Here is a 23,993-nt window from a genome sequence, read left to right as displayed (position 1 = left end):
CTCTGAAGCCCCTTGGTTTGTCTTTTTAATTAAATTGCATTGGTAAAATGGAGGAATATGGAAATGCACAGTAAATATCTGCTGATGCCTGTTGAACTGAGATCTCAGATTTGAAGAAAAGGTCAGTTAACCTTCTTTGTACTCTAGAGGAGAAAAAATGGTCCATGCAATCTTACTACAACAGTAATTCGTTAATATTCATCCATCAAAAATTAAGTAAAAGTTTCTTGTTCTTTACGAAAGTGAAAAAATTTCCTTAATAAAAGGGGAAAATTTGACTTTGTGCCCCAGCCCAGGGATCATGATGGCTGCGAGGCTCTGCTTTGGAATTAAAATGTTGAGCACTGCCAGATGCCAGACACTGAGAAGAGGCTGAGTTTTGTTGGCAAATGGGATCTGCAAGTTAATTGGTGTTTTCTGCAGGCTTCTGGCTGTGAAATGAAATTGGAAGCCCTTTAGCCACATGGATAACACAGGACCTGAATATAAATGTCACATGTCACCATCAGGGCCCACTGTGAAACAATAGTGTTCCCACTTGAATGCTACACCATTACAGATCATTTAAATACGGGGATTACATTTAAACTAAAAGCCCCATTTGCCTTTTACTGCAATTTAAATGTCCTCTTAGCAAAAGCTAAGTGACAAATTAAATGAAAAAAGTGCCCACGTTTTTAAAGCTGTAATGCAAAACAACCTTTTATTGCTTCGCATGTGCCATGAATGAATCGTTATACTTGTCAACCCTAAACCAAGCCATAATTGGAGCAGCTACTGTTATCAAAGCGAGGCTGCTCTTGTGACAGCTTAATAAAGCTGAAACTCTAAACTAAATCCCAGATGCTTAACCTGATGAAAGCAGTCAAGTAGAAGAATCTAAGACAAGTATCTTCTACTTGGTAGAGTGAGGGAGCCCAACAGCTTGTCAACATGTAGATTACAGGATCAGATATTTTTTTGTGAACTACCATTTTCAGTATCTTTATATCTTCTTGCTTGCCTTCACGGTGAAGAAACTTCACATAATTTGCATGTTTCAAAACAAACATTTCTAATAATTTCCTCAATTTTTATATTTAAAAATGGTTTAAGGGGGAAGAGAGCTGTTTTGTGAGTCAAGGATTAGTTTCTTATGGAACAAAAATATGATGGTTGTGTCATGGTATGGTGGGTTGACCTTGGCTGGCTGCCAGGTGCCCACCAAGCCACTCTATTGCTCCCCTCCTCAGCAGGATGGGGGGAGAGAAAATAAGATGGGAAAGAACTCATGGGTCAAGATAAAGGCAGTTTAATAAAGCAAAGGAAAAACCAAAAGATTTATTCTCTACTTCCCATCAGCAGGCGATGTCCAGCCACTTCCTGGTAAGTAGGGCTTCAGTACACATAGCGGTTGCTCCGGAAGACAAATGTAAAATAATGAATGCCCCCCCCCTCCCTTCTCTTAGCTTTTATTGCTGAGCAGATGTCATATGGTATGGAATATCCCTTTGGTCAGTTTGGGTCAGCTGTCCTGGCTATGTCCCCTCCCAAGCTCTTGCCCACCCCCAGCCTAATGGCCTTTGGGGGTGAGGGGGAAAAATGTTGGAGAGACAGCCTTGATGCTGTGCCAGCGCTGCTCAGCAGTAGCCAAAACACTGGTGTGTCATCAACACCTTTCTAGCTACCAATGCAGAGCACAGCTCTATGAGGGCTGCTATGGGGAAAATTAACTCCATCCCAGCCAGACCCAATACACATGGGGAAGAGGGTATATCCAGAGAGCTCTTGCAAGGCAGGGCAGTGGATAAAATTGGCAAACTTGTTATTGGTTTTCCTCATGCTGATCCTGATCTCTGTTGGTTCTCGTATTTCATGAAGTTGAGGAGAACTTAAAAGATATTCTGTACTTCCAGCTAGGTACTCTCCACATTTTAATGCATAAGCTTCTCCTATCTCAACCACTTGTTGGTATCTGAAGCATTCTCCAGTGGGACTTCTGATTATGCTTTGTTCTAATAGAGATCTCACCATTCCTGGAGGAGCGAGGTGGCTTTGCCAGTCATTCTGAAGGCACTTGTCCTTCTTGTTGAGAAGCAATGAATATCATATACTACCTTCTTTAAGGTTTCCAAGTGACTGTCCTAGTGAAAGTGCGCATGTGTTTAAAAACCAGATGTAAACCGCTTTAAAATCCTTTGATGACACTTCTATTTTAAAGGGGTCATAGGTTCCGTCTCCTATTATTGTTACTATTCTGGCACTTCCAATGCTGGAAAACGATGCTTTTGTAATAGAATTGATTAGGCTCAAATGGGGCACAGTGGCAGGTGTGCAGCAAGTGCTGAAGCTGATTTGTCTGTTGCACAAAGGGAATGATCTTGATTACCTGGCTCCACTTTCTTTGAAATAATCAAATGTTACTAACCTGGTAGCTTTTGGGGTTTTAGTTTTTTAAGAGAGAGACATGCATTCATGGGAAGAGCAAAGACATGCCAAACGTGCATCAGTTTCTTGCATATTTTAATTTTGCAAATGAATGGATTGATCTTAAGTATATTAAACGTAAAATTCCAAGGCAAAGGCCAAGTTTCAGCCACTGATTATACAGGTATTGTAAATGAGGAAACACTGACCCAAACCAGGGCTGCTACACAGCAGCCCTGACAAGATAGCATAATATTTCTAGGAAAAGCAGATTTCTTGGTGTCATGGTTTAACCCCAGCCAGCAACTAAGCACCACGCAGCTGCTCACTCACTCCCCCCCACCCAGTGGGATGGGGGAAAGAATTGGGGAAAAAAACAAGTAAAACTCGTGGGTTGAGATAAGAATAGTGTAATAGAACAGAAAGGAAGAAACTAATAATGATAATAATAAAAATAATAAAATGACAATACTAATAAAAGGATGAGAGTTTACAAAACAAGTGATGCACAATGCAATTGCTCACCACCAGCCGACTGATGCCCAGTTAGTTCCTGAGCAGGGATCCCTCCCAGCCCCACTCCCCCAGTTTATATACTAGATGTGACGTCACATGGTATGGAATACCCCTTTGGCCAGTTTGGGTCAGCTGTCCTGGCTGTGTCCCCTCCCAACTTCTTGTGCCCCTCCAGCCTTCTTGCTGGCTGGACATGAGAAGCTGAAAAATCCTTGACTTGAGACTAAACACTACTTAGCAACAACTGAAAACATCAGTGTTATCAACATTCTTCTCATGCTAAACCCAAAACATAACACTATACCAGCTACTAGGAAGAAAATTAACTCTATCCCAGCTGAAACCAGGACACTTGGAAAGACTGTAATCAAACAGTCTAACAGAATTGTACGCCGGATCTTTAGTGATGCTCAGTGTCCTAGCCCCCACTAAATCTGTTTCTACCACCACCCTCCCATTTATTGGGACAAGAGTAAAATATAATGGGATTAATGAAAACCAAGCAATGCTTAATCTCTTGGGAAAGTCTGTATACATTCCTTGCACTTCCTTTAGCTTCATGAATACATGCATACACAAGATGTGTAATTATTACAACACCTACTTTCACAGTGACTGAATACTTCTTAATATTTTTCAATTTGCATGTTTAAATCCTAATCAGTGTAAAGGCATGCTGTTCCTTTCTCCCGCATGAAGTCAGAGGTATGGATGTCTACTGAGAAATACAAAAGTACTGATGTTCCCCCTGTATGTACAAGGCATGCAGGTATTGTGTAAAGCAGTAATGTAACCTATTTCTTTGTGGTGTGAGGCACACTAAAGATGAATGACAACTGTGCATTTTCAAAAAGAGGGCTATTTGAACCAAAGGTCTGTTTTGGCAAAGCTGGCTTTTTCTGGGTCAAAAGGATTAGTGTTGAACCAAAATAGGCAATTCCTCACTGCAGTATGACAGTTCTAATATTCATTCCCTTGTGAAATTAATAGCAAATTGCCGTCACAGCATGACTTGACTTCCGGTTATCTTCTGGGGGGAAAAAATTTGCATATTGGTTTGTGATATATTGCCACTGTGCTGTGAGGAGCTTCATATTGGAAAGACATGGGTCACAGTCAAGGGATCCAAATCAGAACTTTACTTTTGGTTTAGTTCGGGGGGGGGAGAATGTGTCAGCCTTCTGAGATCCAGTATGAAAAGATATCTGGTGCCTGGGGAAAGGGAGACAGGAAACAGTGAGCTGTGTTAGAAAAACAGATTATGTAAACACATTCTCTGTTTTTTTTCTTTTTTTTTGTTTTCCATTTAATGAGACATATGTTCATATTGCGGGTGGCATTGGTGACATCATGAAAGCTAGTCAAACAGGTAAACTTACTTGAGAATGCCAAGAATGTATTTTGGGAAACTTCTTTTGAGTATAGGCTGTTGTGAACAGCAGCTTCCAGGCTGAAGTCACTAGAAATGGATTTAGATGTGTTCCCCACAAATTAATTACAAGTAGCTGCCCTTCATTTTTCCATAAGTCTTATCTGTAGTAAGGGGTAAGTGTGATCAGCAGTTTCCCCATATAGGAGTCATTAAGCAGAAAATAGAGAATCTCTTGTTTGAGGCCAGTGTAAGCTTTCAGGTTGGTGGTGACATTTAAGGGCCAGCTCATGAGGGCTTCCACTGAGCAGCCTCAGAGTGAAATAAGGAAGAATATCCTCTGGGCTCCTTCCAGTTGGCATGTGGTAAAATCTGGGCACAAGTGAACGTTTTCCTCAGACTTTTCAGCGCTAGGAGCAGGACAGGAAACAGTGAACAGAAAGAGCCAGAATGGAGCAGAAGTCAGGGGAGGGGGAAGGTGCTTGGGGAGAAGGAGGAGGAAGAAATGAATACAGGCAAATGCACACATGTGGTGGGGAAAGATCACACACACAAAAACTTGAAACCCAAATAGGCTGAAGAGTGTGGGGTCATTGGCATTATGCTTCCTTCTCCCAGATGGTAGCCTTTGTAGTGCTACAGGAGCTGAGCCTGAGGCTCTTTCTGTTCCCTTCTTTTCTCAGTGAGGGAGTTTTGTCTCTCACTCCTCTTTCTGCAGGGAATTGGGCAGCCATGAAAGCTGGGCGAGATCTCAGATGTGCACACAGCTTGCCCTGAAGTCACCTCGAGCAGGGTGCAGTTGATCTATTGAAATTTTAAGTGGTTTGTGTGGGGTTTATTAGAAATACACTTATCCTTATGTTTCATTTGCATTAAAATAGCATGGATTTCCGAGATAATCACTGCTAACAATGTAGTTATGCTTGACACAGTTTCCCTCTTTAAACCAAAGAAGTTTTTAAAGGATTTTGGTACTTTGGGGTATCCCTTCCCTTTCCTGCCTCTTAGATGTACTGCATGCATAGTGGAGCTTCTGAAGAAGGCAAGTGAATTCCTTTGCTTCTAGTGGTGTTTCTGAGGAGCAGAAAGAGAAAAGGCCACTCATTTTGTAGGGGCATGGTGTAATCAGTAGTGTGCATTCCACCTTGCTGGATTATTGAAATACTCACCGCATGTAGTTAAGATATTCCACTTTGCTTTTGCTTCAGTCTGAAAACACAGGGAATCTGGTTACAAAGTATTATAACTGGCTTTTTTTTTTTTTTTTAGATGCTGAGAGGTACAGTGTCTCCTCAGTGCCCTAAAGTAATACTTGATTTTGAAAATAAATAAATAAGCCCAAGATAACTATTATACAAGGCTTTCCAATATGCCCCATTGTCCTGGTTTCAGCTGGGATAGAGTTAACTTTCTTCCTAGTAGCTGGTATAGTGTTATGTTCTGGGTTTGGTATGAGAATAATGTTGATAACACACTGGTGTTTTCAGTTGTTGCCAAATAACGTTTAGACTAAGTCAAGGATCCTTTTATTAGTATTGTCATTTTATTATTGCTACTATTATCATTATTAGTTTCTTCCTTTCTGTCCTATTAAACTGTTCTTATCTCAACCCACAAGTTTTACTTTTTTCCCGGATTCTCTCCCCCATCCCACTGGGTGGGGGGGAGTGAGTGAGCATCTCCGTGGTGCTTAGTTACTGGCTGGGGTTAAACCATGACACCCATCTTCTGTTTTGTTTTGTACATTGCAAGAAATATAGTCCTTTTGTCTTGGACAGTGCTGTGAATGTATTGATGCTTAATAATAAGAACCAGTTGTAATGCCATCCAGGGGGACCTGGACAAGCTCAAGAAGTGGGCCCATGTGAACCTCATGAGGTTCAACAAGGCCAAGTGTAAGGTCCTGCACCTGGGTCAGGGCAACCCCCAACATCAATAGAGCCTGGGGGATGAAGGGATTGAGAGCAGCCCTGTGGAGAAGGACTTGGGGATACTGGTGGATGAAAAGCTGGACATGACTCTGCAATGTGTGTTTGCAGCCCAGAAAGCCAATCGCATGCTGGGCTGCATCAAAAGAAGCATGGCCAGCAGGTTGAGGGAGGCGATTCTGCCCCTCTACTCTGCTCTGGTGAAACCCCACCTGGAGTACTGCATCCAGCTCTGGCATCCTCAGTACAGGAAAGACATGGACCAGTTGGAGCAGATCCAGAGGAGGGCCACAAAAACGGTCAGAGGGCTGGAACACCTCTCCTATGAAGAAAGGCTGAGAGAGTTGGGTTGTTTAGCCTGGAGAAAAGAAGGCTCCGGGGAGACCTTATTGCAGCCTTTCAGTACTTAAATGGGGCTTATAAGAAAGATGGGGATAGACTTTAGTAGGGCCTGTAGCAATAGGACAAGGGGTAATGGTTTTAAACTAAAAGAAGGTAAATTCAGACTAGATATAATGAAAAAAATTTTTATGATGAGGGTGGTGAAACACTGGAACAGGTTGCCTAAAGAGGTGGTAGATGCCCCATCACTGGAAACATTCAAGGTCAGGTTGGATGGGGCTCTGAGCAACCTGATCTAGTTGAAGATGTCCCTGCTCATTGCAGGGGGGTTGGACTAGGTGACCTTTAAAGGTTCCTTCTGTCACGACCCAGGCTGGACAGACCAGGGAGTCGTGTTGAATTCGAAATTCCCTTGGGCTAAATTAAGGTGAAATGACACCAAACGATCAGTTAAACATTTTATTCATGGCAGAAGCAAACTGAACTTGGGAGGCATAACAGTAGGTGGCGGGGTTTCTCTCAACAGGAATTGGCATGGAACTACCTCAGTAAACCGTGTAACCCGTGGTAACCATATACATCAATGCAGGGAAGAAGGAGAGCCCTCCCATTGAGACAGGAGGTTCAGAGCAGACCCCCTTGCTTTCTAGACTCCTTCTCAGAGAAGAGCCTAGGGGTGGCTAGACCCACTCCTAGTCCCAGACTTGGTCAACGGTTTTATCTCTAAAGGGATGATGTGTAGGGATTATGAAAAAGGAGAGAGAAAGAGAGAGCGAGACAGAAAGAGGAAGAGAAAAGAGAAAGATTTCACCGGTCCTGGGTCCAGCGTTGGTCCAGCCAGTCTAGAGGTCCAGTCAGCCGAGGGGTCCAGTTCCGGTGGGTGCGCGCAAGTGGGGCTTCAGTTTGTGTCCTTTTATCATCTCCTTGCCCCTCCTTCGGGCGGGCACTTGAACTCATTAGGCGTTATGCGCAGTTTGTGCTTTCAGAACCTTTGGGAAATGGGTCGGTGGGCTTGGGGGTCGTTTGGGGAGTAACTTCTTCCCTGCAGACATGACCATTGCTTGATCTTTGGCCATGTACGGTGAGCTGCTCGGAACATGGAGCTGTGTGCCCTCCTGTTGCTGATGTCCTGTGCTGATGGGCTTCTTTTCACCTGTGGTTCCTTGCTATGCAGGGTTCGTTGTTATGCAGATTTCGTCCTTATGCAGAACTTGCCCCACCACAATGTTTGAGACATTAACTCTTTCAGTCTCTCACACCTTCCAACCCAAACCATTCTATGATTCTGTTCTATAATTTGGTTCTGTTTGGGGAGTGAAGCATGTTGAAGAGTGTGTCTAAAGAAAGTAATATGATTTGATTTTAAAAGAAGTTTTTAAAAACAGTATTGGCTTTATTCGCTCCCATGGGAAGTTTCGGACATTTTAAAAAAAAACAAAACCAAAACACAACCAAAAAAATCTAAAAACAAACCCACAAAAAACCAACAAAACAGCATGCTCTAATGTATGTAACTACTGTGCAGTAATAATCTGCATTAGTGTAGTGTCTCTCTGGTGTTCTGCACTGTATCATATCTTATTTTATTGTGGTTTTCAGATTTCTTTGATATTACTTCTCCATTCCATGTCAGCCTGAATAGCAGCAGACTTGCAACCTTAAGGATCAAGCTCTGTTTCCGCTGGCTCCTGTGCTGTGGCATACTGACATACTGAGTTACTTTAGGAATGAATGTAATGTGATGGCCTGTGATCTGGGTATCCATTTTGCATTCTTAGTTAGCAAAAGAATACTTGAATATGAGAATTCTGTTATCTTGAAAGAACCAGCTGCATTTTTATTCTTTTTTCTTTTCTTTTTTTTTCCAGCCTGTCATGAAGATTGCATAGTTTAAGCATATTCTTTAAATCTCTTGTAGTGTATAAGGCACGTTCTTAATGAGCAAATGAACTGTTGCTAAACGGTACTTTCAGATGTCTTTATGCTTCTGTCAAAGTTCACGCTTATGAAGAGACAGCTGATTTAGAAAAAAATCTTTCCATTGAAAATTGTTGCTAGAGACCCTGATGTATTTATGCCTGCCCTGCTATATAGTGTCAGGGAGCAGGTTCTAAAGTGATGGTATATGTGAAACGTCAGTGCAAATTAGCTTTCCCTTTGAGCTCCATAAACAGAAAATGTAAAACAAATTTTCTAGTGTAACCAAATTACTGAAGTAGTAGCAGTAAAAATATCTTATTCCTATTAGACTGCACAAAACCAGTGTTAACTGGATCTCTGAGGTCCAGATGTGTTTGGGAATGAGTTATATGATCAGCAGTACTTCTGCTGGGGTTTGAGTGTGGAAGTATACGTTTACAAAATATATGTGTTACTAATGCACTTGTTTGGTTCCTGTAATGTGAAGCTGGAAGATACATACTTCTTGTTTGTAGAAAACAACATTTGCTTCTGGTACAAAAAGTAGAAGAAAAACTTGGGTAATTTCCTGCTGTAACTTGATGTGAATTCTTGTTTGCTTTTGACTGATGTTCCTGTCTGATGGGCCATACATTGTTAACTATGGATTTTCTAATACAAAAGACCCACTTGTTGCCTTTTAATTGAGAAGGTTGGCTTGATTCAGCCTTTCAACTGCTTCAGATGGGCCACACCAGCTCCAAGATTCTGCGTCAGGAATTCAGTCTGCCTGGTGTTAGGCATAACTGGGAAACAAGCAGTGTAGCCTTTGAGGGGAGAAAAAGTGTTACAGTATAGAAGTTTGCAATTAGTCATTGGCTGCTGCATTTTTAATAGAAAATCTAATTTAGCAATTTTTTTTTAAATCAGGTGCTCTGTGGATGTGTATAGTCTTAAATCCCCACTGCAAGTTGGAGCAGAAGACCAGTTGGCTAAAACAGCTGAAAAAATGGAACAGTGTGGATGTTTGTCCCTGGGAAGATGGAAACCATGGAAATGAGCTGCCCAATTTAACCAATGCTTTGCCTCAGGGTGGAAATGCTAACCAAGGTGAGCCTAAATATATGCACTGACTGCAACATATAATATAGCCTCTATCTTATATACTCTAGCCTTACAGAATTAAGCACTCTTTCCTGGGACAAGTAACTTTCTTGTTGAGGATTGACCAGCCAAATTTTCACTAATACTATCCTTGCAGAAAGGATAAATGGGGGGGGGCTGGGGCTGCAATGTTTTCAAAGCAAGTATTTGTGTTTAGTTAGGTTTTCTAACTTTTCACTTGGTCCTTCTAAATACTTGTTGCATGAAAATTGGATGTCCCTGAAGTATGTCATGTAAAAGCCTGTTGTTTCTTTGCTTGGCTATAATTTTATATCCCTTCTAGTGTTGGGGTTTTTGGTTTGTTTGCAGTTACAAAGCCTTTGATACTTACTTAAAGGGAGATCTGTTGTAACTGCATTAAACTGAGTGTGTGAGAAACTAAAGCAGATATCTGTGGGATGTGCTCTGTGTTGTGCAGTCTGCACTGACAGCAGGGGGGGTGCAGAGGCAGCACTGCCTTCTTGGAGGAGGTGTCTCTTCTTACTCAATATCATGCTTTCTAATCTAAAATGTGATTATCAAATCTGACAGAAACCTTCTCCAGTCATCTTCAAGCAAAGATTGCTACTTTGCTAATAACTGAGGAAGATGCAGGATATTTACCTGGGAAAAAAACCCTCGTAATCCTCAAAACCCTCAGTATTTTGATACATATTTCATATAATCATGATAATGTTAAAATTAAATGCTCGTGGGAGGTGGCAGATTTGGGCTTAGATGGGTTTTTCCTTGTTTCTTTTTCTTGGAAGATTACCTCTGAAGGAAATAGACTTGGTTCATTTTTAAATCTTGCAGCTACTAGCTGGGGACAGAAGTTCATTCAACATATAACTTCCTACAGAGGTGTTTTGCTTTCTGGATCTCGTGATGTTCAGCCCAACCTGGGCAGGCTAGTGGCAACTCTAACACGGCATTTCAACATTCATAGACACAGTGCCATGTCAACAGAGTGCTTTTGCCATAAGAAGATGTCCAGTAAGGATTATGTCAGTCCCATGGCCTCAGTACCTCACTTTCTTTGCAATATTTGTATATGTTTATGACAAAAAATTATACAAGTGCTCAAAGTTAATATCACTTCTCAAAGAGAACTAAAAATCTTTCATGTGATGTTTATGATGTTTATCTGTCCCTCATCCTAGTAGCTCTGGGTCTGAGAAGGAGAGAAGCTGGGGATGCTTGAGTAGCTGTGTGCCATATACTTTCTAGTTTGTTTTTAGGGGAGTTCTGTCTGTGCTGTTTAATGTCCTTCATCTCTAGCTGTTCCCTTTGCAAAGTCCTATTTAGCATTAGCTGTGCTGGTTTGTAGATCTCTCTGAATGCAAAGTGAATGGCACATACTTCGTCTGAGCTGTTGGGTAATAGGATGTGAAATGTCATCTGCGGTCTGGTCCTTGCAGAGGGGGGCAAGGCAGGCTGCGGTCAGTTGGGGGTTGGTGAATAGGCAGAAGACAAGAATACTGTGACTGATTCACATATGAATGAGTAAAAGCTGATGCAGCTTTCTGAACTTGTGAAAATGACAGATTCATCGAACAGGCCACATCGGACAGTGTTCACTCGAGCCATAGAGGCGTGTGATCTGCATTGGCAAGACAGCCACTTACAGCACATTATCAGCAGTGACCTATACACCGACTACTGTTACCATGACAACATTGAAAACTCGCTCTTTGACTCTCATGGGTGGCCCCTCTGGCATGGTAAGTGGCTAAACCGGAAAGATGTTTCCATGACTTGCTGCTTTGTTCAGTTTCTATGGCATTATTTTGGGGGGATGGTGGGGAGATGAATGAAAAGCCTGGCAAAAAGAACAGAGGCTTCCTTGAAATGCTGGCTCAGAAGTAGTCCTTTAAGTCTCGCGGTTTTAAAAAAAAAAACAAAGAAAACAAACAAAAAAGCCCTTTTGAGTAACCTAGCAAAACAGGCCATTGCAGACATGGAAGCATTGCTATTCCTCAATTATTTTCTCCATTTTAGAACATGTTCCTACAGCCTGTGCGAGGGTGGACGCATTACGATCTCATGGATACCCACGAGAAGCACTGAGGCTAGCAATAGCTATTGTTAATACACTAAGAAGGCAGCAGCAGAAACAGTTGGAAATGTTCCAGGCTCAGAATAAAGGTAAATGTGGGGAAGAGAGAAGGGCAAAGGACATGACAAGGTGACAATAACACTAGACTGGAACTTTGCATGAGAAAACTGCTTTTGAAACTAAAGCAAAAGAGGTGATTTTAACTCTTCAGTCCAAATGATCATAATGGTTATGTCACATTCTGGATGTTGGAGGGGTTTTTTAAGCTGGGTTGTGAGCTCTGCAGGGCAAGGGCTCTGTTCTGCCTTCTGCGATATGTCTGACATGATGGGGCCGTTATCCCAATCAGGGTTTTTGATTACACAGTGTAAATATTCATCCTGTGTAATTTATAGGCTTTTAAACAGAGCTTTGCATTTGGCACACCAGGTATTTTAAATATTTTTTTCCTCTGATGTATAATTTAGCAGAGCTATATATTTCTGAGGTGGAAGCCTAAAGTTGACATTGAGGGTAACAACAAGGCAAAGTCTGCACTACAGAAATTCATAAAATTTGGCCATTTTTTTCAAAAGTCTCTTATGATGCTTAAAACTTTAGTGGATTCACATCACTGGAAATGAGATTTTTGAAACACTGGCTTTATAAAATGTTCTGCAGTGTTCCTCTGAGCACTACCCCTATTTTTTGAAGGAACATTCTACCAAAAATAATCCTGCACTAAACTTTGTCATAAGTTTGAAGAGGTATTGGAAGAAGAAAGGGATGGGTTTGTGGTTAAAGAATGCACGTGGAAAAACTGGAATTACGTTCTTGCCTACTACAAGAACACCTTTCATTCAAATTTTATTTTAGAACTTTGTTGCTACTCTTAACTACGTGTATCCTCATGCATTGTAGGCAAAAATACCAGTGTGAAGTCATGTGTGTAAATTTTTCAAGTGTATGTGCAGGTGTTTTCCCAGAAATGATCATTTAGAAATTGAAGTGAAGACAAAGTAGACACCTGACTGAAAAAAAAGATTAGCTGGGAGTTTCTATGTGCCTCCATTTCCATTTCACAGTACCCAAGGAAGAAGTTTTGAGCACTATTGTGGATCCTAGATTTGAACAAAACTTAAAAGCACTTTGTATTATTACTTAGAATTTTTCTCAGTCTTTTTATCATGTAATATATCTTTCCTTAACATGTGCTCCCTTAAAAGCTTTGCACATTTTCCAGCTTCTCAGACTGGGGAGGTAAGAAGGGAGGGGGTTATGTCAGTGTGTGTATATGTGTGTACATACCACTGACAGGTGTGAAGGGTCTGCTGCAAGGGTGCTGGCTGTAGTACTGCTCCTTTTCATTCCCAGTTGTTAATGCAGTATCTAGACATTCAATACTTCTGTTAAGTTCCTTTCCCTGTGAGCAGTTTCTCTAGCTGTCAGCTACTATGCTAAAAATGGAGCATATGAAATGCGATTCATCCTACCCCAAAACAAAGTAGTTTATCATTTCTATGTTGTTACTCACTGCTTTTGTGGTTTTTTTCCTCTTATGTTTGGAATTTAAAAAATATTCTTTTAATACTGCAAAATATTCTGGTCTTCTCTATAAGCAGATTAATTCTGCAGGTACAGTTTCAGTTCAGCAACCACCACATGCTTCTACTTAGCTTTCATTCATATGACTGATCTGATGTCCATGGAACCACTCGTGTGATCTGAAGTTAAATGTCTATATGAATGGAGGACTGAAGCCTTTGTTTGGCATGACACGAGTGAAGCTCATAAGTAGACAAAATAGATGAAATGGAATATAAGTCAGTAAGAAGTCACTGATATTAATCCTTTTTGGTAATATTATGTGTTTCTGCCTGTCATCTTTAGCACATGCTATTTGTTGGCAAGACAATTATTTACTTGTTTGTTTTTCATATTACATATCAGTTGATTCTTTAAAAAAAAGCCACCCTCCTGAACACTCAGTTCAACAGTGTGGCTGTGTTTCACTTTGTAGTCCCACACGTTTAAATAGGCAAGAAGCAAGCTTTTAAAGCTTTGTGATGATACATATGGTTACTCAGAAAGATGGCACTTTGTGAATGAGAGAGAGCAGAGGCAGGTACAAGTTAGTGTGTAATAGGCAGAGAAACAGAGCATCTGTAATGGCTTGTATACAATTTTTAAATGGTCACCCATAATGCATCTGATCTCTCATAGTTCAGCCATGTGTATGTGTCTATGAGAAAAAAATTGAGAGTTGGAATCAAAGGGGAGCTATTGCCATAAGACTCTTAGTTAAAAAAAGGGATTTGGGGAATCTCTAACCTCTGTTACCACAGCCACACTTCCTTCAATTCATTGTGCTAAACTATTTTTTCATGTTGTAACTGATTGATGGATGAGGGCTACAAAACAAAGTATCCATGAAGGTATTTGTTGACTGAAACTTTACAATGACAAAAAAATGCACTTAAAGGACAATTTTTTTCTCATATACCTCATTTAAACACTTTGTCTTTTTTTTTTCCTTTTTTTTTTTTTTTTTTTTAGGAGCTGTCATCCTGAGTTTATTATGTCAATAAATATTTAGATGCAAGATAAGCTCATATTTTATTTATTAAAATGGAACATTTTAGAATATTTTAATTTATTTCAGTGCCATCAGATTCACTTAAAATGTAAAAATGGTACTGCGTCTTTTGAGTGAGGAAATGGTTGTGAATATTTTACAAAAAAAAAGTCTTTGCTATAATTTTTCAGCAGACATTTTCAGAAGAGTTACTGGTATCAAGTAAGAGATTTCAAAAGATACTGCAGTTGAAATTTTTGACCCATAATGTACTTTGCTAGTGCTCAAGATGTTTGGCTTTCGTCTATTTTCTTTTTTTCCTCTTTTAACATATTCACAAAGGGCAATGAATTCACCCTGAAAGATACTATTTTCTTCTTCTAAGCAGAAGCTACTGGAAATACTTTGAATTCTGTACTGAGAGCATTTTAATCAGTTTTACCTCTAAAATTGTTTTGAGGGGCTAACATGTATTCTCTTTCCCTCCCTCCTCCCTCCATCTTTTCTGTCACAGAACTTCTCCACAAAGGAGTAACCTCAATAACAAATCTTGAAGGTTGGGTGGGACACCCTTTGGATCCAATTGGCACTCTCTTCAGTAGCCTGATGGAAGCCTGCAGGGTGGATGATGAGAGCTTCCATGGATTCTCAGACTTCACGGGTAAGGCTATGCAAAGGGAGCAATCTTCTCTAAGTCTTCAGTAACTGGAGGCGTTTTTCTATCTTGCCTTTCTGAATTAACTTCGAAGCCAGTGTCTTTATAGTATAAGAACTCACATTTGCATTCCCTAAGAAAACACGAGGGAGAGAAAATGTTTAAAGTAAAATTTTGTTATAAGTTATATGAAAGCACTTCAAAAATTACCAGTTACTCATTCTTGAAGACAATTCCGTATTTCACACTTGAAATAAAACCCAATAAGACTTTATAGCAGCAACCCTCTCCACATACATTGCTCTGTCCTCTTTGAGAAATTACAGGAAATCACAGAATTGTTGAGGTTGGAAGGCTCCTCTGGAGATCATCTAGTCCACCTGCTCTGCTCAGAGCAGGGTCACCTAGAGCAGGTTGCCCAGGACTGTGTCCAGTTGGGTTTTGAACAACCCCAAGAATGAACACTGTACAACCTCTCTGGGCGACCTCTTGCAGTGTTTGACCATCCTCACTGTAAAAAAGTGTTTTCTTATGCTCAGATGGTATTTCCTGTATTTCAGTTTGTGCCCATTGCCTCTTGTCCTGTCACAGGATACCACTGAGAAGAGTCTGGCTCTGTCTTTACATTCTCCCATCAGATATTTATACGTTTTGGTAAGATCCTCCTGAGCCTTTCTTTTCCAGGCTAAACAATCCCAGCTGTCTCAGTCTCTTATATGGGAGATGCTCCAGTCCTTTAATCATCTTTGTGGCCCCTCACTGGATCTGCTCCAGTATGTCCATGGGGAGCCCAGTACTGTACATGGCACTCCAGGTGTGGGCTCACCAGTGCTGAGCAGAGGGGAAGGATCACCTCCCTCGATCTGCTGGCGACACTCCTCCTATGCAGTCCAGGATGTTATTTGATGACTTAGCTACAAGTGTACATAATACTTCAAATTGTTGACAAAACACTTAAAATTTATAACATACATGGTCTATAAAGGTTATGAATTGGAAAATAGTGTTGCAGTATTGATACATGATTTAGGACAGGATGTGTACACCCATTTTAACTTCAATATTTGCTTCCCAAAAGCTTAACTGATTTATTCCTTATTCTCAGTCTCTTTCCACCTCTGTGGTAGTTTCTTATCACCTTCTGTGTGGTCAGAAACTCGATTCATCCCTCTACCTACAGCTCTTTTATATGCACATCCCCAATCTTGGGGCTTTGCATCAAAACTCATTTTATTCAATTAGATTTTCTTCAATAAGCTTCTAATCCCATATCCACAAATTCTGGAAGAACTTTAATTAAAAGAAATCAGATTCTTTGCAATTAGAAAAAACCAAAACAACCCCATGAAATAAAACTAGTGTGTGTTGAAAAGTAAAATCCTCCTACACACACATATGCAATCTACCAAATGCATTCTGCCTTCTCATTTGCTGCAGCTGTCCATCTCCTTACATCTGTACATTACAACTTTTTGTTCCCAAACTAGACTGTAAACTGCTAGAGGTTGGAATATAATTTTGTCATATGGTGTGTCTGTGAAGTGCCAGTAGTACTCTTTAAAGCAATTTATGGCTTGGTCTGTGTGGAATTTACAAGTAATCTTTACTAAAAGTAGCACTTCTAGTGTTAATAAAAGTCAGAAACATTACACATGTTTATCATAAATACAACTGTAATAAATAAAAAAGTATGAAAAGAGCTCTAGCAAACAGGATGCTTTAAAGTTGTGGAGTTCCCAGGCCTACTGTATTTGCACAATCCTAATAGATTCAACTGAAATCTATGGGGAATCTATGAAACGGGTGGGGAAAAAAAATGAAATTAATCTTCCAATTTTGGCCTTATTAACACAAAGCTGGAGAAACTGCCTTTCTCCAAATCATGCAGTTTAAAATGAAAACTTTTATTTTTACTTGAGTGGGTTTTTTAAAACCTAATTGTTTTGTGTATTTCTGCCATGTGGAATTGGATCAGGTAGTTTAGATTGGATCATTGGATCTTGAGATTGCACTAGTAATTTAAATCATTCTAAAAAATGAATACTGACAGAGGAAGCACTTGTGAATGTGGCATTATAGGCAGATTATGGATTAGAATGATTTCCTGATGTGTTGTTCTTTGTGTCACCCTTTACAGAGAATGTGGGGCAATGCAAATCTCTGGAGTACCAGCGCCTGCCTGCACACAAGTTCTTAGAAGAAGGGGAATCTTATTTAACGCTGGCTGTGGAAGTAGCATTGATAGGGCTGGGACAGCAACGAATAATGCCAGATGGCTTGTATGCACAAGAGAAGGTTTGTCGAAATGAGGAGCAGCTCATTTCTAAGCTACAGGAAATTGAATTGGATGATACTCTGGTGAAGATTTTTCGAAAACAAGCAGTCTTCCTATTAGAAGGTAGCTCAACGTAGATGCTAACTGCTTCTTTAAACTGTCTTCACTTACACAAGCCCACTGAATTAGTATTCCAGTGGAAACTGCCTTACATACTTAAGATGTTTTTGATGTAGAACTCCAGCAAAATTTTATTTCCAGTCTCTTATGAAAAGTAAACATACTTCAGATATCACATGACTGTAGAGATAAGGCATCTACTGACCTATAAGCCTTTCATTTTAATTTTTATTGCATTTTGTTCTTTAGATTTGTTGCTTGTCATAATCTCAGTATCCTAATTATACAACCCAGGCTCACAATTAAATAATATAGACATCAGTTACCATCAACAGTTCTCAGGTAGCAAATTTCTAAATGTCACTTGTGTCCTGAAAAAGGGCTGGCAGCTTTGTAACTGTATGAAGATTTTTACCTCTGTTCCTAAGTGAAGAGCTCAGAAAATTCACTTAGAATTGCTGGGACAGAAATATAACATTTTCTTTGTAGCAATTGGGAAAATGACTTGCCTCTGAAGTTTGTATCATACATGAAAATTGAAATATATGGTCAAATATTGAGGCTTAAGGCCTGGTCTTGTGACTAAATTTTGATTAAGACAAATAACTTGTGTTTGGGAATTAGCCGGTGTATTGCAATAAAATCTGTACAAAAAAGTGCATGCTTTTGCCTTAGCTTTTAAAAAGGCTTAACATATAGTACTTAAGCCTCATGTTCAGAGAATAGTCCTGTGGGTACTAAGGTTGTCTTTCTAGTTTTTGGTTTTTTAAATGGAAGAAAAAACTTTAAAGGAACCAATTAGCTAAAGGCATGGTCCAAGTTTTGAGTGTTTGCTCAAGGGATAGTGGGGAGAGTGATACTGCTCTAGGAAAGTTGTGAAGACTGTTACACAGCAGTCAGGTTTTGCTTGCTTTCTGTAAGACATTTGTCTTTTAAAACTACTTCTTTAATGGAAGAGACACAGTATGTTGTTTAGGGTTCTCAGCTTTGAGTCACTATTATTGCCCTGATCCTTAAAGATTTTGGTACCTACTGATGGTGCCATTTGAAACTGCAGAGAAGCTGCACCATAGGGAGAGTTTCCATTATGGTGTGGCTGTAACTGCTGCTTTATGGCCTTTGGACAAGAACAGCTGCTTGCTGGATCCAGCAATAGAGGGATCCTATGGATTATAAAATCAATTTGCTGCATCTATTTACTGGTAAGGATGCTTTATGAGGAAAAGGCAGGATTTCTCTCAAGTATTGTGATACTTCCAGTTTACTACTTTGATCACTGATATTCTTTTTGTTTTCTTAGAATAGTAAACAAGTGAACATAGCAGGAAATCTGCTAAAATAACTACCTACAAAATTGCTGTGGTGAGCAGTGTGCAACAATGGTCTTCAGTTTACTCCAGGTTAGGCAGAAACTGCCAGCTCACGTGGAGGAAAAACTGTGCAGTGATTTAAGATCCTAATCGTATCAATTGTGGGTTTATAGTTAAAGTCCTGTAGATATAATAAAGAAAGCTTAATCCAATATTAAGCTGATTTCTATGCTGTTAATGCAGATTAATGCATGCTGTATGTAGCTACCATTTGAATGCATGGGAAAGCAGAACGTAAGACTGTGTTGCAAGAACTGTTTTAATTTTTTGCTTAACTGCTAAGTTAATGGCAGAATATATTTTCATATAAGCGCTTTGTCATGTATTCTTCGTGTCCTAACTGAGTTTCTGACTGGACCACCAACTGGCAAACACATTAAATGGCTTCTTTCATTGAAGCAATGCCAGCTAGTTTTGAATGGCTTTCAACTTCATTTTAAATGATTGAGATACACACTGTCACCTACTTAATCTTCATTGATGTTTCCTTTGTGATCAGCCCCAGTCTTCAGAAATGCCCACCTATGGAGCTCAGATTTTTTTTCATGCCTAGTGATTTTTATCTTTGCATTTTGTGCTAAGGCACCAGTCAGAAAAACATTGCTGAAACAGCTGTGCTGGTCCAAGTTGTTACCATCTCTCTCTCATGGAGTTCATCATCCTCTGCAGCAGAAGTGGTTGAATAAATGTTGTGAGTACTCCTCATCTGCTTCAGTGTAGGGTCAGCCATGTTAGTTTGAACCACTGCTGGAAGCTGACACGTGTGACTGCAGTGAAGTGTGCTCACACAGTCATTCATCCATCCAAGTGTGGTGGGTTGGAATCTCTAGTAGAAGAGGAGGAAGTAGTAACTTCTAGGACTGCTGGTTGCTATTTGTGCAATAATTGTCCAATAATACTTAATGTAAGATTCTTATTCTGTATCTTGCAACATTTAATGCCTGAACCTCTAGCTGCTGAAGTAAAAAACTGCTTGACACAGTTTTCCTATTAATAGGAATAACAGTCTTAAGGTTGCAGGAAAAATGTAAAAATGGAATTCATATACAACATGAACATTCAGAACTCAGCAAGCAAATAGTTTCATTTAATTTTTTTTAAATCATCATTTCTATTGTCAATCTTGACACTGCTGTTATGAAGTTGAAGTACTGCACTGGCTGCACTGAGTGTGAGCAAAATCCATTGCCGCAACAATGGGAATAGTTTCCCCACAACAAATACAATTTTTAAGATCATGTGGCTATAATGGACTAACAAAAGCAGCTTTGGTGCAAGATCTGACCTAGTCTTCTCTGGAGAACAAGTCCAGACCAAAGGGTTATTTAAATGCCTAATGTCAGGTGAGACATTAATAGGGATCAGGTGCTGCTGTAGTGATTGGTCATGTAACTTCAATTAAAGATACATGTTTTTCCACTGTAACCACTTTTTTTTTTTTCTGGCGGATTTGTGATAAAGCAATTATGCACCAACAGAGGGTGCATAGGGATTCATGTGCACAATATAACTACGCAGAGGCAAAGCTAGGATTATCACCTACTTTTGCATACCATAGACTTGCTGAATGAGCCCCATGGCGCCCTGGGACCATTCTGTCATTTGTATGTGCACTGGTAGTGTGTTTAGTACTATAAAATTTGCAGTTTGTCTTGTTGTCTCAAAGAATATATGGTATTTAATATACTTGTAATATATTTCACAAAAATATCAACATAACTTTACCTTTTGTACAGCAAACTGTCTCTGAATACCAATTCTAACTCAAGGTATAGTGAATGTTTTTAAAGGTCCAGAAGTTGGGTTTTAACAGTCTGTAAAGACTGACATTTTCTTTCTGTTTCCCACAGCTGGACCATATAGTGGTTTAGGCGAAGTCATCAATCAAGAGAGTGTTCCAATGCACACATTTGCCAAGTATCTTTTCACCTCTCTCCTACCTCACGATACTGAATTGGCATACAAAACTGCACTGAGAGCCATGCGGTATGTATTCACAAGTCATCTAGAAGGAGCACAAGTAGCGATTTGAAAAGGGGAAAAAGCTTGGTAATCAAGACCTAGTCTTTTTTTCTAAAAGAAGCATTGTTCCCCTTAAGGAGAAATTACTTTGGTTCTGTCATCTGTAAAAGCAATTGATGTCTGTAGTAACTACAGTATAATCATTTATAAATGTACAATTAGTGTTTATCTACAACTGTAAACCAGCATTCTATGTTACAAATCCTTCTAAAATTCCACTCTTGGGGCATGTGGTTTTGTGTTAAATGACAGCTTTAGCACATGTGTTCTCTTACTGATGGGGGGGGGGGGGGTGTGATGGTAGTGGCAAGGAAATGAGGAAAGAGGCATCTCACCAGCAGTCTCAGGATTATCTGCTGCTTAGCAGATGATAGGACTATTTGTTTCACCAGCTGCCTTTATAAATTAACTCTCAATGATAGATTTGAAACCATATGGTGAGGTCTGAGCCAATACTTTTTTCTTGTGCTACATAACTAAGCAGTCTTGCACGCTTCTGGGTGAATGTTGGGATTTAAATGGAGTATGTCATATGACAACAAAATGTCTGACTTGCATCCCATTTGTCTTCAGTAATCAGGGAAAAAGATGTTTCTCAGGGAGTGCTCAGTGTGTGTTGGCTTTATCTCAGGGCAGGCCAGATTGTTAATGGTGGCTAAGGGCCTTCTGATGGAAGTTCCAAGGGCCTAAATGATCAGCGATAAATCTGTGTTGTCCACATAGAGTGCAGGGAAGAAACTGGTCCCATCTGGATTCTCTGGTCACTGTCAAGAACTTGTAGTAAATGATGGTTGACAAAGAACAGCCACAACTGAATACTAAGAGCAATCAAGTCCCAAATTTAAAAAAAAAAGTGTTGGTTTTTCCTGGTCATTATTATCAAGAATGACTGCACAGTGATTGAAGGACACACTATCCACATAAGTACCATTTAGCTTCATCAGACAGGTTGTGTCCTAGTGGTTTGGAGGTATGTATTCTGGAGCTAGTTTCTCCAGAAAGCTAAATGGGGAGAAAATAATCCTGTGTTCAAAGGACTAAATGGGAGGGCATGCATAAGAACAAAACATAGCTACTATCAGGTCAGGCCAAAGGTCTTCGTAGCCTGTTTGGTTTCTTTTTTGCCTCCAAGAGTGTCTAATAGTGGATGTTAGGGAAATAGTCTAAGAAATATGAAGAGTGACCCTGCATACTTGCTGCTTATGATTAGAATTTTAGGAAATAGATTGAGAAGACAAAACTGCGTTACTGATAAACTGTTGAGAACATTCAAGTGTATGATCAGAAAGCTGTTGGGGCCATCTAGGTACACCCCTTTTCTTTCATTGCAAGTTAAGTGCATCAGTAACCCTGGTCATACCAGATCAGCAAGATAGTACAAAATGTGTGGTGTGTGGTTGTGTGTGGTGGGTTTTTGGGGGTTTTTGGGTTTGGGGGGGGTTAAGAAAAAAAGATCAATTTTATAAAGTAGACTTGTGTCCTTGTATTTAATTCCAGTCACTACCTTAAAGTGTTTCTCAGAGATTGTTCATGGGAAGTTTTCCTCCTTAAACTAAACTACTGAAACCACATTGAAAGGCTGGAATAGACATCTATCAGCAGCTTTGCACAGTGCACTGAATGCTTCAGTGAACGTGACAGCAGCAGGCCATTCCTCTTGAAGAAGGATTTGTGCTTTCCCCAGAAACAAATCATAACTGAAAACTTCTTTTCTGGAAGTTTCCTTTCTCAACTGGAGAAACAAGCAAGGCACTGAAAGATCCAAATGATGAAATCTCTAGTTAATCATGAGGAGCTCCAGCCATCCTTTGGCATGAAGCTGCCATCTCAGCCAAAGAAGTTATTTCTCAAACAGACCAGTATAAGAAAGAGTCGTCTGTTTGTTTCCATCTGGTAAAATCACAGGAGACATCAGAATAATCAGGGCTATTCTCCATAGCTCTCTTGGCATCACTTTATAAGGCAGATGAGAGTTCAGCTTTTTTATATTATTTATTTATTTATTATATATTTGGCACTCTTAAGAAATGTGAACTGCTATCTTGAACTGTGGTGATGGCAGATGCAGACACTTTCTATTCCATGTCTGTCTGCATTCCTCAGCACTTCTCAAAAATTCTCATAAAGAAGGTTGGAAATTTGAGCATCCCTTCCTCCCTGGCATGGGTAAAATATTTCCACATAGAAATCTGTGCAGTTGCTCATGCTTTTAGAAGTGGAGCATGTTTCTTTCTTCACTTGAGCATTTATCAAAGAAGTTAACTTCCCAAGACTACAGCTAGTTTCTCTCCAGACATAAGTGTTTAGTGTCAGTCTACACACAAGTCTACACAGGTCATTGACCCATGATGGCAACTCTGGAGTATTTTGCTTCTCTGTATTCAAAATCATCTGTTGCTGTTTAATTTTTTTTTTAATCCTCTTTTAGTGTGTGGAACACTCAGTGTGAAATCAATGGAAGCTGAGACCGTAAGGCCTTTCATGCATGCACCTCAGGTCTGCAAAGACAGGGTGTGCTATCCTTGATGGTCACTTCTGTCTACAGTTCTCTGCTTGCAGCACTGAAATATATGGAGTAGAGCCTTGGAGAATGTGGATCTGCGGTGACCTAGTTGACTGCTCACTTGGAATCTGAACTTGAATGTTTGGCTTAGTTTGGCTGATCCCTTGTTAAGCCTGGATTTCAACCCAGGCTTTGGGAGTCAGACTTTAATGGTGGTGATATTTAATCAAAAAGTAGCTTTGCTAAAACCTAGCTAAATAATTGATGTTTGAAAGGGAAAAAAGTGAAGAATGCTAAATCTGCTTGTGCTTGTTATGATGTTCCCTAATCTTGCCAAAATTGCATGAAAGCCACCAATTCACAACAGCATTTCTTTTCACAGCAAAGGAACATAGAAGCTGGCAATGAAATTCAAAGTGACAAAAGATTTCCCCAAAACAGCCTCTTCCTTTCATGCTCTTTGTCTATTTACTGTTACTCATAACCTAATAATCCTTTTTGAATTATGTAGTTGGGATTTTTCCTGTTTGTTGAAACCATTTAATAATGCATTTTTTTTCTCTCCCCTCTCTCTGTGCTTGGAAAAAAATCAGCTGAAGAATTTATATGTATTTTATTTTTATGTGTATAAAGCTATGTAAAGAGGTGTCTCAGTGGTACTAGGGAAGAGATTTGACCCTTGATACAAATCAAAAGGGGAGTCTTTTTTTTTCATATTAGCATGCACATTATCAAATGTTGGTAGGCTAGAGTTTAAGGACTTTTTTTAAATAGTTCATATTTGAACAGTAAAATGTCCTTTTTAGTATGTCTGAATTTATTGCAAGGTCAA

The 23,993-nt window shown here is 39.8% G+C and overlaps 1 protein-coding gene across 1 annotated transcript in view; it reads left to right on the top strand.

The window, feature by feature from the left end:
• LOC121232866 (zinc finger SWIM domain-containing protein 6-like) overlaps positions 1–23,993 on the top strand; it is a 153,535-nt gene that overhangs the window by 118,740 nt on the left and 10,802 nt on the right. The window contains 6 exon segments of the mRNA XM_041121337.1: positions 9,391–9,570; positions 11,151–11,327; positions 11,605–11,751; positions 14,731–14,877; positions 17,009–17,269; positions 20,487–20,622. Of these exon segments, the coding sequence (XP_040977271.1) occupies positions 9,391–9,570; positions 11,151–11,327; positions 11,605–11,751; positions 14,731–14,877; positions 17,009–17,269; positions 20,487–20,622 (1,048 nt within the window).

Source organism: Aquila chrysaetos (assembly GCF_900496995.4).
Source record: "Aquila chrysaetos chrysaetos chromosome W unlocalized genomic scaffold, bAquChr1.4 W_unloc_1, whole genome shotgun sequence".
NCBI lineage: Eukaryota > Metazoa > Chordata > Aves > Accipitriformes > Accipitridae > Aquila > Aquila chrysaetos.
The sequence above is the reverse complement of the archived record's forward strand: the minus strand, read 5'-3'. Positions and strand labels throughout refer to the sequence as shown.